The sequence below is a fragment of the Lithobates pipiens genome, unplaced genomic scaffold, assembly GCF_037356315.1.
Source record: "Lithobates pipiens isolate NorthernLeopardFrog02 unplaced genomic scaffold, aLitPip1_a1.2 Scaffold_13, whole genome shotgun sequence".
NCBI classification, from domain to species: Eukaryota; Metazoa; Chordata; class Amphibia; order Anura; family Ranidae; genus Lithobates; species Lithobates pipiens.
Genome location: NW_027507718.1, coordinates 200,077,599 through 200,090,850, shown reverse-complemented (window position 1 = coordinate 200,090,850; position 13,252 = coordinate 200,077,599). Strand labels below are relative to the sequence as shown.

Below are 13,252 nucleotides of genomic sequence, written 5' to 3'. Positions count from 1 at the left end.
TTACATTAAAACGGTTTTTTATTTCTAACAGAGTTACAGTATTCTTACTACTGTACAGTATTAATGTGATCTTTCGCTCATATTTCCATAATTTTTTATATGAATAAATTGTTGTGGAATGAATTATCCGTGTTTCTATTATTTCTTATGGGAAAATTTGCTTTCATATGAGTGCTTTGGAATACAAGCATGTTTCTGGAACAAATTATGCTCGCAAACCAAGGTATTACTGTACTGTATTATTGTGATATAAACGTGTTCATTGCAGGTGTGCATTATATTGGCTTCAACATGGCACCACTGATACTTTTCTTTCTGCTTCGCTTGAAAAGTGCATTTTTAAGAAAAGGAAAACCAGTTTTTCTTCTCCTTGATTTTGCAGTTACAGGATAGAGAGCAGGATCTGCCCATTTACACATCCTGTTCTTTTCAGTTTAGGAATTTGTGTTGTACTCATACTCGTATGTGACTTTCTTCTAGACAAAGTCCTTTTTCGTAGAAAATTTGATTGCAAGGGAATCCTTTAGTTCCAGTGAAGCAGCTATAGTAATGCAAGTTAAGTCCCTTTTTTCTGCTCAGTAAACCTGTATTTTTCAGATAAGGCCAGGCAGAGTAGGCATCCTGTACTTACCTTTCCATGCCCTAAAGGGCACATGGTTAAAAAGAAAAACTGTAAACTTTTGACCACAAGGGGTACGTTTACACACCAAGTGGCCAGTTGTCAAGCCGGAATACAATGATGTGAGGATGGGAGAGAACTTTCCTCCTCCTGGGTAGGCTTCGATATTTCAGAAACATGCATAGGAGATTCTCAGAGCTTAGCAGAGGATCAGAGCAGCAGAGATCATTGGGAAGGGATGTATAAGATACTTTTGCTGTTTTCTATTAATTGGACCTATTATTATTATTATTATTATTATTATCATTATTATTTAAGGTACTTGTATAGCGCAGTCTATTTATGCAGCGCTTTACATATAAATTGTACATTCACATCAGTTCCTGCCCTCAAGGAGCTTAGAATCTAAGGTCCCTAACTCCCATTCATATACTAGGGCCAATTTTAGACAGAAGCCAATTAACCTACCAGCATGACATTATAGTCAAAGGATGTGTCCATTTTGTACATGGTGTTTTATACCTGCAATTATTAACTGGAGTAGTGGATCTATGCAATCTGTTATTAAGGCAAAGCTGTGATATATATATATATATATAATGATATAATTTTGATTTTTTTTTTTTTTATGCCCCCTTTTCCAGGCTGACACTCTTGCCTTTTCTTTGCCCCCCACCATTTTGGTCAGCCAACTGGAGCAAAGAATATACCCACGTTTCTAGGTATAGAGGAGCATACAGCTCGCTCCCCATCCACCCCAGCACTGCTGCATGGTGATTGGCTCAGCACTGTTGCATGGAGTAACCACAGGGAATGCCTTCCTTGCTTCTGGTGGCTGAATAGAGCCACGGGGAATGGAAGGTAGCTGAGTAGGTGCTGCTGTGGAGGGGGAATTAAAGTGAGCCTGGGAAAGCACAAGTTCACATTAAGCCTTTGATACCTTATGGCCTTAATTTAACTGTTGTTACCACCTCTAACCTAATTATTTATATTGACATTACCATGTTATTTCTTCAAGGCAAATGAAATTGAAAAAGAGTAACTCCGAACTGGAAAATATAAGTCTTGGTTCAGTGGAAAGCTTGGGGGAATCTTTTAAGGGCACAAATGTGAGCAACTCAAATGTGAACATCAACGCCAGCTTCAGTACAGGTTCTTTGGACAGCTTGGATTCCAGGACATGCAGTGAAGGAGGTATGCTTGTATTGTTTGCAGTAAATAAAATGCTTGATTTAAATGCTTGGTTTAAAATGCAGACCATATTATTGAGTAAGATTTTTTTCATCCCTTTAAATAATTTCATTGTCTGTCTCTAAGCCCACTTTAAAAGAAAGTGTTGGATTAAGCTGTACGTTTGTCATTGCTGTCTGTATTGCGGTGTGAAAAATGAACACCTTTTCGGTCATCCATTGGAGCCATAAGTCCAAACCCTATGTAATCCTAACATCCTAGCTTCCAAAGGGTCAATGATCTCCACCCTTCCACCATGTGTGGCGGCCTGGTTTTTGGCCTGCTCAGGCCCCAGCATTGCATTCTAAGTGAAAGGGAAGGTCATGTACTCCTCCCTAACCATAAGCACTGGGTTTTTCCGGAGAAATGAACAGCATTGCTGTGTAGCAAAGCTGAGTATCAGTGGGAGATGAGATTTCAAGAAAATCTGTCACTTTGCCTTGAATGTGCAGCTTACCAAGTGCAACAACTGCTGTAATTCAATGCAAGATGAATCCTAATTGATTACATTAGGTTACTGCACCATATACATTTTATTTTTGACTTCTTTAGTGGCACCATACATATTCCCCTTGGTACAGATTTCCTTTAAATGGGAATGGAGAAGAGGCTTATTGGCAATACTGATATGCTACTTACCATTTGAGGAGCTGTTTAATAAGCTGAAATCTCTAAATACATTTTCACTCTGAGTTCTGTGACACAAAAGTCTACATTACCCATGTTTTGCACTGTCTGAGCATGCAACATTCCTGAAAAGTAATCCCACACAGGCAATTTTTTTTTGTTTTACAAGCACTGAAATTATGACATTCACAACATTACCTGTATTGGGCAGTTTAGACGTCAGTTTAGTGATGTTCATTTATATTGTCATAGATCACGCTCCTGGTTAAGATCGAAAATTTTACGCTTTAAACACTCCTCGCCACATTAGGCGTGTAATATATATATATATATAATATTTATTTTTTTTTTTTATTTTTTTTTACGGATCTAAAATAAACATTACAACTTCAGCATTTGTTATCATAATGCAGCTGTGTATTATAACTTGAGCTAATGACCTTGCAAAAGTTTGTCCTATGGCCAACTTTTTTCCTTTTTAAAAATGAAATTAGTGTAGGTGATCTAATACTTCTTAGGGCGTATATAAACATTGTCTCATACCTGCCTATCTGTTGCGAAATGACCAAAGTCCATCTGCTCTTTGCTGCCTTGAGTGTACATGAATGACTGCTGGAAGCTGCAATACAAATATGACAGGGCTTGTCTGGAGGGAGTGTTACTATGCAGAATTTGCAGTATTGCAGCCCTATACCTCCCTGTACTTTAAAATGCATGTAGCCCTTATGCCTTAATGGGATTGATTTATATTGCAACCATTTTAATAGTGAAGGGCAAACAATCGTGGATTTATTGCTATTCTGAAATGGGTCTCTTTCATCTCTTGCTCAGGTAAGTACCAGGTGCTATCTTCCCATAGTATACTGTATTCTTTGTGTTAGCCGGCTCAGGCTTTGACAGCTGTCAGCCAGCCTTGTAAGCTACTTTTCTTCTGGTCTCCTGATAATGAACAAGGTGAAAATCTTACTTTGTAAGGTTATGCAAGGGGTAGCATTTCGATTTGAAGATCCTCTAAGCCTCCGTTAATTCTATTGCAACATCTGCCCTCAGAATATGTGCTTAAAATAAAATAAGCTGCAAGAACAGTGTTCAACAAGCTGCCACTCCCTGTCTGTACTCAATATCTGATTCCAATGAACCTCTTGTCACAAGGCAGCTATGGAATGTGTTTTGCTCTCCTTACCTGAGCAACGCAAACAAATGGATTGCTGTACTGGCACAAAGAAGTGTTTGCTAGCAGGTCTACTGATAAGCTTACTAAAACTGTGCTGCTATAGTGAAATTCAGATCATTAAAAAGACATACAGTTTACACAATTTACCTTAAAAATATGTAAACGATCTTCTCTTATTTGCTCCAGTCTGGTCTGTTGGATAAATACAAAAATGTCCATTTATTCTGTCATAAGGCTTTGCGCTAATGACTTTAATTTACTTAGTGACTTAAGCCTGGTACACACTAGCAGTTTTCCATTCAACCCAGCGGGCTGAATGAAAAAAAAACTGAAGAGTTCGGGAGGAGCTGATGTACCAACTATGCGATGTTAGTACAGCAACCTCCCCCACTGTGCAATTTTGTTCTGACAAGGGGACTACCCCCTTGCCAAAACACACTGGTCAGCGATCAGATGCCGATCGGCAAACCTTTTTCAGTCATGCCCTTTCGGCAGAACCCGTACCAGATGCCGTACCCATGGGCCAAATGTCCTCTGGTTTCTATTGAACCAGCTGGTACCACCTGATATTTGGCCCGTGTGTATGGGGCTTTAGTTTTCCATTGCACAGCTATCACTAATTTATGTTTTACAAAATTCATATGGTGGAGAATGCCACAAGGGGAGCAACCCTAAGTTAAAGTGGGGTTCCCACTTAAAAAATAATTAAATTAAAAGTCAGCAGCTACAAATACTGCAGCTGCTGACTTTTAATAATTGGACACTTACCTGTCCCAGGGTCCAGCGATGTGGGGGATCGAAGCTCTGCTCATCTCCCCCTCCATTCGGCGACGCCAACATTGTAATTGTGGGTGCCCAGCTGTGGTTGGCCGTGCGCTGTGATTGGCCACGCAATCATCTGGGACCTGTTGCGTGTCTCAGATGATTGACAAGAGGGAGGGGGCAGAGCTGAGCCCTTCCTGTGCTGAGGGGAAGTGACGTCAAGAGTCCAAGCACTGAAGGAGGCAGACTACGAGGGACCCCTGGCAACAGCCATTTAGAGGTGAGTAAAAAAAAAAAAATTCCAAATGTGGTGTTTTTTTTTTTTTTTTTTTTTTTTTGGGTGGAACACCACTTTAAAGAGGAAGTAAACCCTGATGAGTTTACTTCCTCTTTCATTCCCTGCAAAGGCAAAGCATAATGGACCATTATGTGTCACTTACCTGACACAGGAGCCAGCGAAGTCACTGCTGTCCCCTGTAGTCCGGCGCATCCATCTTCTCGGTGGGTCTCGCAGCTCCGCCGCTGTCATTCGGCGAAGCCGCGATGACGTCACTCCCGCGCATGCGCACGGGAGCCGAGACACGCGGCATCTTCGTTATCGAGAATGGCACGCTCAGTGCGCCTGCGCACCGCTGTCTACGGCGCATGCGCCGTAGACAGCGGTGCCCGTCTTCGGGCAAATATCTCCTAAACCGTATAGGTTTGGGAGATATTTCTTGGACCTACAGGTAAGCCTTAATCTAGGCTTACCTGTAGGTCAAAGTGGTTTGTAAGGGTTTACAACCACTATAAGGAAATTGGGGCTAATTTGAAACACCTCTTACTGCAGAAGTAGCAATTAGGTGATACAATGGTTTTTCACCCACTTATATAACTTTATATAAGCCCCTCTGTGTCCTAATAACAAGTGTTCCTGTCTGTGTGTCTTATTTAAAAACCACCTCTTTTTTTTTTTTTTACCGTATTTCACATTAGTTCCTTGCAATCACGTCAGCAGATGGCTCTCTCCTCTGCCCAGCTGACAGATGCAGTGGGCGGGGCCAAGATTCCCCACTGATGTCAGCCAGGACACGAGGAGAGAGCCAGCTGGTGATGTGATCGCAGGGACCCGCTATGAAATCCAGTAAAGGAGCCTTTTTTATTTTATATATATATATATATATATAAAGCCCACAGACGGGAGCACTTGTTATTAGGACACAGAGGGGATTATTTAAAGTTTTAACAGTTATGAGAGCAGCAAAAGCGGAAGGGGCTGACACAGGGGCAGACAGGCAGGGAGGGGGGAGGACAGGAGGGCTGCGGATGACGGTAGGCACGTAAACTGACCACGGTGTCAGGGCTCAGCAGCCATGATGAACCATATTCAGTTTACAGGGCGGAGGGAATAGCCAGGCAGGATCAACCAGGTGTTACAGGGGGCCAAATGCCACAATCACTGTGCTGTACTGTATAAAATGATTTAAAGGGACAGGATCCATTTTTTTGGGGGGGGTTAACAGATGCTTTAGTCCCCCCCCCCCCCCCCCAAAAAAGGAATATAGTGCAGCTTGCTGGTCCTTAAAAGCGGCAGCTGCAATTTAAAATTTTTTTTTTTTTTTTTTTTTTACCTGGAGATTTTGCCAGTAACGCACTTCCAGTCCTAGTATGATAGTGCTCACTCTCCCTTCTGTATCAGAACATGGAATTTTGTGTATCTTCTCTCCTATTCTTCCTTAAAGAGGGCTGTTGTAGTCCTTAGAGATGGCTGAGAGCAATTTAACTGGTAACAGGAAGTTATCAGCTCATAAGATCTCTGGAAGGATCAACAAGTCATTTTTTGAACTTATTAAACAGCTATAACCAAACACTTTGGAAGATTTATTTAACAGACCAAAGGGGACCAAATAAATGAAGGTCCTTGTTGGGGATTGCATATACTACTTATTAGTTTTGAGTTGACTGATTCTCAGAATATATTATGTGGTCACAATTTTGAATGAACAAAAATTAAAAGGGGAACCAATTTAAGTCATTTGTAACAACTGCTTATTTTCTAAAAGACCAACATTCAGATACTTCTTGTTTTTATGAGTTTTGCATTTTGAATATACACATTCAGTAAAGTCATAGTAAAAAATCTTTTTATTTTTTTTCCTAGGTCAGTCTTGTGAAATTATTAATTCACCATCAGTTTCCTCAAGTGGTGAGAAAAAACATTTTGCCCAAGTTTCTTTTTCTGTGGACTCTGGCATGGAAGCTCAACATGGACCTGTGCAGCCTCCACCATTGCCCATAAAGAAGTCCATGAACAGGGCTATTTCAGCTCCTGATAACTCTTCCTGGGGACGGGCTTTTCCATCAAAAAATGGAGTTGGCCCCAAAAGTCCAAGACTCAATCAAAGCCAATCTGAAAACAATGTTTGTGGTGAAGAGTCTGCATCACATGGATATCCATTAAGTCCTGTGGAGAGGCATGTTATGTTTTCTTCCTCCGAATCCTTAGAACAATGCTGCAGAGGCAGTGGACACAGAAATGAGGTTAGAAATCGGAACTGTCTTCAGAGCCGGGGAACCCCAGCCCATTCTACCTCTCAACTGAGCGTCTCCAGCCAAGCATCATCTGCATCAAGCCTGCAGCTCCATCATCTGCTTAGCAATATAGACAGCAAAGAAGGCATGTATGCTAAGCTTAGTGGCCTTTATGCCCAGTCTACAAGGCGCTTAATGAATAAATGTGAGGATTACTTCATGCGAAACCAAAAGAAGGAACTGCACTTCAACGAGACCAGTTGGTCACTCTTTAAGTTGTCAAGCAACAAGCCATGCTGCAGCGCTAGAGATGCTATTTATTATTGTGCGACATGTGCCAAGGACCCAACAAATAACTATGCAGTCAAGGTAAATGTGACATGTTTAGAATTAGCAAAAGTTCAGCTTTTCTACCGATTTCAGCATTAGGCTGAATTCACACTTAAAGGAGATGTAAAGGCAGAAGGTTTCCTTATGCTGCTAGCATTAGTAAATAGATAGTAAAGTACCGTATATCATATTTACTTGTTTTTAAACTTCTTTTTTTTTTTTATTTCTTCAGTTACCCCCTGGTTTCCATGCCTAGGCAAATGATTTCATATATCCCAAGAGTCTTCAGGAGGGAAGGAGGGGCTTGCTGAGCTAAGCACACCCTCCTGCCTGTATGCCTGAGCTAAGAGCAGATGGATACATGAATCATCTGCCCTTGCCCAAGATGGCCGCAGCCAGCAATGCTAGGAAGGTGTTTTTACAGTCTAAAACTAATCTATCTATCCCTGTAAAGTAAATCGCTATATACATACCTTTTCTGCAACTGCTCTAGTCCCACACTGAGCTGTCAGCGGTGGCTTCTCTGTGTAGGCGTGTGCAGGAGAGGCAGCTGCCAACGGAAGCCCCATAGTAAGATAGTAAGTCTATGGGGTAGCATCGCCTCCCAGCTTTCTCTTCCACGCAGCATCCGCTGTTGGAGACTAGACCGGATCGGCTGCAGAAAATGAATGTGTGTGTGATATATATATATATATATATATCTCTATCTATCTCTCATATAATGCGATTTTTGCTTTTTACATGGCTACATAGTTTAGTCTTAGCCCACGTACACACGGTCGGAGATTTTGCCAACAGAATCCGTCGGATTTTGCCCGTCGGATTTAGTCCGACGGATTGTGTCCGAAACTGTTGCATACACACGGTCGGGCCAAGTTGGCGAAAAATCCGATCTTTCAGAACGTGATGACGTAATTTCGTTACGATGGGACTACATTCAGGCTAGTAGCCAATAGCTTTGATGTAGGAATTTGATCTGAGCATGCGTGCCACTTGTTCCGATGAAAATGCTCTACACATGATCGGATTAGGTCCGTCCGGACCAGTTGGTCGGGAAATATTTCCAACATGTTGGAAAATTGGGTCGGACGGAGATTCGGACGGAATCAGTCCGATGCATACCACACACAGTCGGATTATCTGATGACACGGTACGATAAGACTCATTCCGACAGATTCTCTGACCGTGTGTACAAGGGCTTAGAATGTGGCTGCCAGAATATTTGGAGTTCATTTTTGACTGAACTTCCACTTTTTTAAATCTTTTATCTTTTTAATAATGAATTGCCTCACCTATTGACATTGCATTAAAAAGGCCAGAACCCATCCAAAGTCAAGGATTGTAATTTAGAATGATTATGCTTTGCATTCTGTATGACAAAAGGTTTTACATTAAATGAAAACTAAAATGCTGTATGTAAGAAATTATCTGTAGTATCTCAAATCAGGACAATGAAAGCTTGTGTGTTAAATTCTAGGGTTTACTAGCATTACTTTTGCCACAATAGGGATAATTATGCTTTAAATGCAAGGAATTATTATCTGGCCACTGCCTAGGAGATCATTTGCAAATGGCTCAACTGAGTCTGGAAAATGCATTATTTTAAAATGAAAACTGACATTTTCCCATGTGCTACATTTAGCTTCACTTGAATCATGAGATTATTGGCATCAGGTAATAAAGTAGTGCAATGAGTATAGAAGTTGCGCATTGACCCATAGTGCCCAACCAACTGCATTCTCTAGCCAGGACTGTTGAAATATGCTTTATAACTGGCAGTTGAATTTGCGCTATCCCATTATTCTTGACCTGGTAAATTGTATCAGTTCTCATTATTCTTGCATGGTTAAATAAAAATAAAAAAGATGGTTATATTGAAAGACTCTTTAACTGGCTTCTGAATTATGTATGCATCTGTACATCCCATCTGCTAATCTTTCTGCCAAAATATTTTATTCAATATTTCTCTTGTGTTTTAATTTGCAGATGTGTAGAGCAGAAGACACAAATACTCCGCTAAACAGCAACCTATCATTACCTGTACACTTCAATATACAGCAAGACTGTGGACATTTTCTTGCCACCGTTCCTTCAAGTTTATTACGTCCACCAGATGCACCCAGGGGCTGTACAAATAAGGATACCTCTCAGGCTTCCTCAACTGAGGAAGACTGTGTGGTAGTCATTACTCGAGAAGTGCCTTATTGCACAGCTGCAGACTTTGTTCTGGAATCTGTGTGCAGCCATAAAGCTCAGCCAGAAATTTATGAACGGCAGGTTTGCCTTTTGTTACTACAACTCTGCAACGGTTTGGAGCACTTGAAGGAACATGCTATTATTCACCGAGACCTCTGCTTAGATAATCTGCTGTTAGCCCACTTTCAAACCACACCTGATAAGATTAAAGATGGCAAGTATATTCCAAGACTTATCGTCAGCAACTTTTCCAAAGCCAAGCAGAGACCTGGATCTGAAGACTCCAAAGTCAAAAAGGATAAAACCAGGCTGGCACCTGAGATCATGGCTGCCTCCCAGTACAAAAAGTTTGATGAGTTCCAGACAGGGATTCTTATTTATGAACTTCTCCACCAGTCCAACCCATTCGAGGTCCGCACAAGTCTTCATGAGCATGAGTATAGCCAGAAGGACTTGCCACCTCTTAAAAACCTATCCGTATATTCTCGTGGGCTGCAGCATCTTGCACATTTGTTGTTAGAAGCCGATCCAATCAAACGTATACGCATTTCAGAAGCCAAGCGTGTCCTTCAGTGTCTGTTGTGGGGACCAAGGAAAGACTTAACTGACCAGCCATTTAGCCACGAGGAAGCTTTGCACTGTGCCCTTCAGAACTGGATTGATATGAAGAGAGCTCTCCTGATGATGAAATTTGCAGAGCGAGCTTTGGAACCAGAGCATAATATTTCACTGGAGGATTGGCTCTGCTGCCAGTACTTGGCATCTGCTGATCCATGCTACCTTTATAAAACACTGAAACTTATTAAACTTGTTACATAATGGAAACCAGATAATGGAATCGGTCTGCAATTTGGTTACAGCAAGGCTAGTAGTGGGTTGTGGAACAATTCATTTTTTAGCCTTGGAGCAGAATCTGTTTCTCTGCTTTATGTTAAGTAGGATGCCATTACAAAGTTGTAGGGTCTCTTACTGTTTATTATGAGAAACATGCTGGGAATGTTCCATACAGTATTTTGTTGGTGATGAATGACTTGTGTATCTGCTGGAGTAAAATGGAAAAAATAACAGATTACTAATGCAAAACTCAACCTACATGAGATTTATTGGTGACATTTCTAGATACTTTTGTGAATTTCCAGGAAGTTATTAGAACTTAGGATAACCGAAAAATTCGGTAGGGGTTCTACACAAACCTGACCTGCTGTCAATTTTTTTCATTGCCATCAGCTTCTCTGTAACTGCTCCCCTGACATGCATGCATTTGGAAGGATGTTCATTTAGACAATAGGCTGTAGCTACACATAAAGTCATAACACTGTTTTAAATAATTGCTTTGTTCGTTGAAAGTGTGGAAACATTTCTGTGTATTTTTCAGTGTAAATTATCTTGTGTTTAGGCTCAGTTATCCTTTACAGTTTACACACATTAACAGTCACTGAAAGACATAAGCTGTCATTGCATACCTCTTGGTAGCTGAAACGTCTACTGTAACATCACCCAGGGCACCTGCATTTTGCCCTAGTAGGGGGATTGAGGCGTTCAATTTCAATAATAAATAAACCATAGATGTTTAACATATTGGTCTATGATTTAACATCCAAATGTTTGCAATTTATGCAAGTGATACACCAGTATTTGAATTTTCAATATTTTTTTTACATATTTCATATGTTTACTTTCTGCAACTGACATGTGCCCGATTCATCAATTAGTATTTAGAATAGCAGTTTGTTGGAAATTGCATAAGTTTATATGTTCATCCAACATTTATTGAAGTCCATTTTCACAAACGAAGGTAACCCTCTTCTACGCTGGCACTGTTTCTCGCTGGCATTCTGACCAACACCACGCTTATACATAATTTTGGATAAGGACACATAGGGACTGAAATATTTTATTAACAGCCAAATCTTTTACAATTTGTACTTTCCATATATTTGGAGATTTATCCTCATTGCAATGCAAGAAGTTATTAATCTGTGCCTCTGTACCTTTTACAGTTAACATTGTAGGTTTTGCTTAAGCATTTCTCATTTTGTATTTTATTCATTGGGTGGTCATGTTGTATAAAGAGGGAAATACCACTAAAAAGTTCAGCCTGATTCCTGTGAATGGCCTATAGTTTGTATTCAGATAATAGGGGACAAAAACTAGGTATGTATAAAAAAGGCTAAAAAAAAACTCTTAGTTAAAAGTGACCCTATAGTAACAGTTACTTTAAATCACAAGTCCGCCATTTCTATATTTAATTTCTAGTGTACATTTACATGGACTTTATTAATTTAGCACAGAAACAGCAGTAGGTGCATCCAGGTCACCAGTTTGTTTCACAAATTTTTTTCTTTAAATTATAAACAATTAATTTAACTCCGTTCTTCTTTTCTACTCACAAATGTGATTGCTTTAGGGCTTATTTACACTTTGCCATAGAGGTGTGTTTTGTCAAAGTACGCTTTATGGCAGTGCATGTTTAAAGAACAACACATGCTTTGTCTTGTGTGGTACCATTCTTTTGGAATGGCACCGTAACATGCTTCGTAACTTGAATTTGAATAGGCTACTTTAACACAATGCACAATAATGTGACGCAAGAACAGCAAAATGTAAATTGGCCCTTGAGATGCTCACATTAGCCTAATACCTATATTGATGTGAAATGTTTGTGGACTTGTATTTGAAATGGGTTGCCTCTTGACCTTTTTTTTTTCCCTTACTCTTTATGCTGGTGTTGGGCACATTTCAGCAGCTATATTTCCTGTCTCTATAAACACTTGACACATTTGCCACCAGCTGTATGAATGACCGTGTGAAATTAGATTTGGAGGCAACCTGTCAGGACAAATTTTCCATTCCCATTCAGTACTGGAGACTGACGGAATTGTGACAGCATTGCTAGTTCCAGAGCGTCATGTCACGGTGTTTGATAGGTCTGCTCTGCTGCTGATTTGGCACAGCATTTGCTTTCCAGGCACTGGTTGGCAGCAGAACTGGCTGGAAGTCTCAGCTGTAATAAACCAGCATCCCAACAGATTCCCTTTAATCGCTGTTATCAAGGTGGTTCCATCCTGATCCTAGTAAATATGTATATATTCAAAAGTCTAAGTAGCCAGGATAGCTGCATAATTTTACTTTTACCCAATATGCCTGTTGCTAAAATTAGTGATCTAACTCACTTTTGTAGTTATGCAGATTTTGTATATTATATTTGTACAACTGTTTTTTGTAAATTAAAATTATCTGTCAAGTTTTTGTCATAGGAGCCTAATCAAGTTGCAGTGCAATGGGTTGGTAGCTTCAAAGGCAATTAAAACTATTGTTTACAAATCACTTATACCTACACACCTTTTTTTCGTACTCAAGAAGGATGTTTTAAAAAAAAAAAAATTTGGCACTGTTTGAGTTTTGTACTTTTCATGTGCCAATTGTTCAAAAATAGAAATGAAAATAAACATGTTTTTGAAAACCGGAGCTTCTAGTTTTGTGCCGCTTGCTTTTTGTTTAGGATTGTTTTCATAATTCACTTGTTTATACTGAGCCAGGACATTTTGTGAAATGATATCAAGCTGGACAAAATAAAATGGCAAACTGGAATTCATTTAAAGATTAAACTTTTTTTATTATTATTACTTTGGATAGAGTAGGAGAACGTTTTGACTCTTGTCAGTGGTTTGTTATTTGCCATTTGTGTTCCATTGGGGAGAATTCCTTAGCCCCTGTACACACGGTCGGAGATTCTGCCAACCAAATCCGTCGGATTTAGTCCGACGGATTGTGTCCAAAACTGTTGCATACACGCGGTCGG

General features: G+C 40.1%; 1 protein-coding gene across 1 annotated transcript in view; it reads left to right on the top strand.

The window, feature by feature from the left end:
* Positions 1-12,918, top strand: part of PRAG1 (PEAK1 related, kinase-activating pseudokinase 1) — a 53,707-nt gene extending 40,789 nt beyond the window's left edge. The window contains exons 4-6 of the mRNA XM_077476123.1: positions 1,638-1,813; positions 6,553-7,292; positions 9,241-12,918. Coding sequence (XP_077332249.1) covers positions 1,638-1,813; positions 6,553-7,292; positions 9,241-10,269 — 1,945 coding nt within the window. The 3' untranslated portion in view covers positions 10,270-12,918. The remainder of the gene's footprint in view (positions 1-1,637; positions 1,814-6,552; positions 7,293-9,240) is intronic.
* Positions 12,919-13,252: the final 334 nt, after the last annotated feature.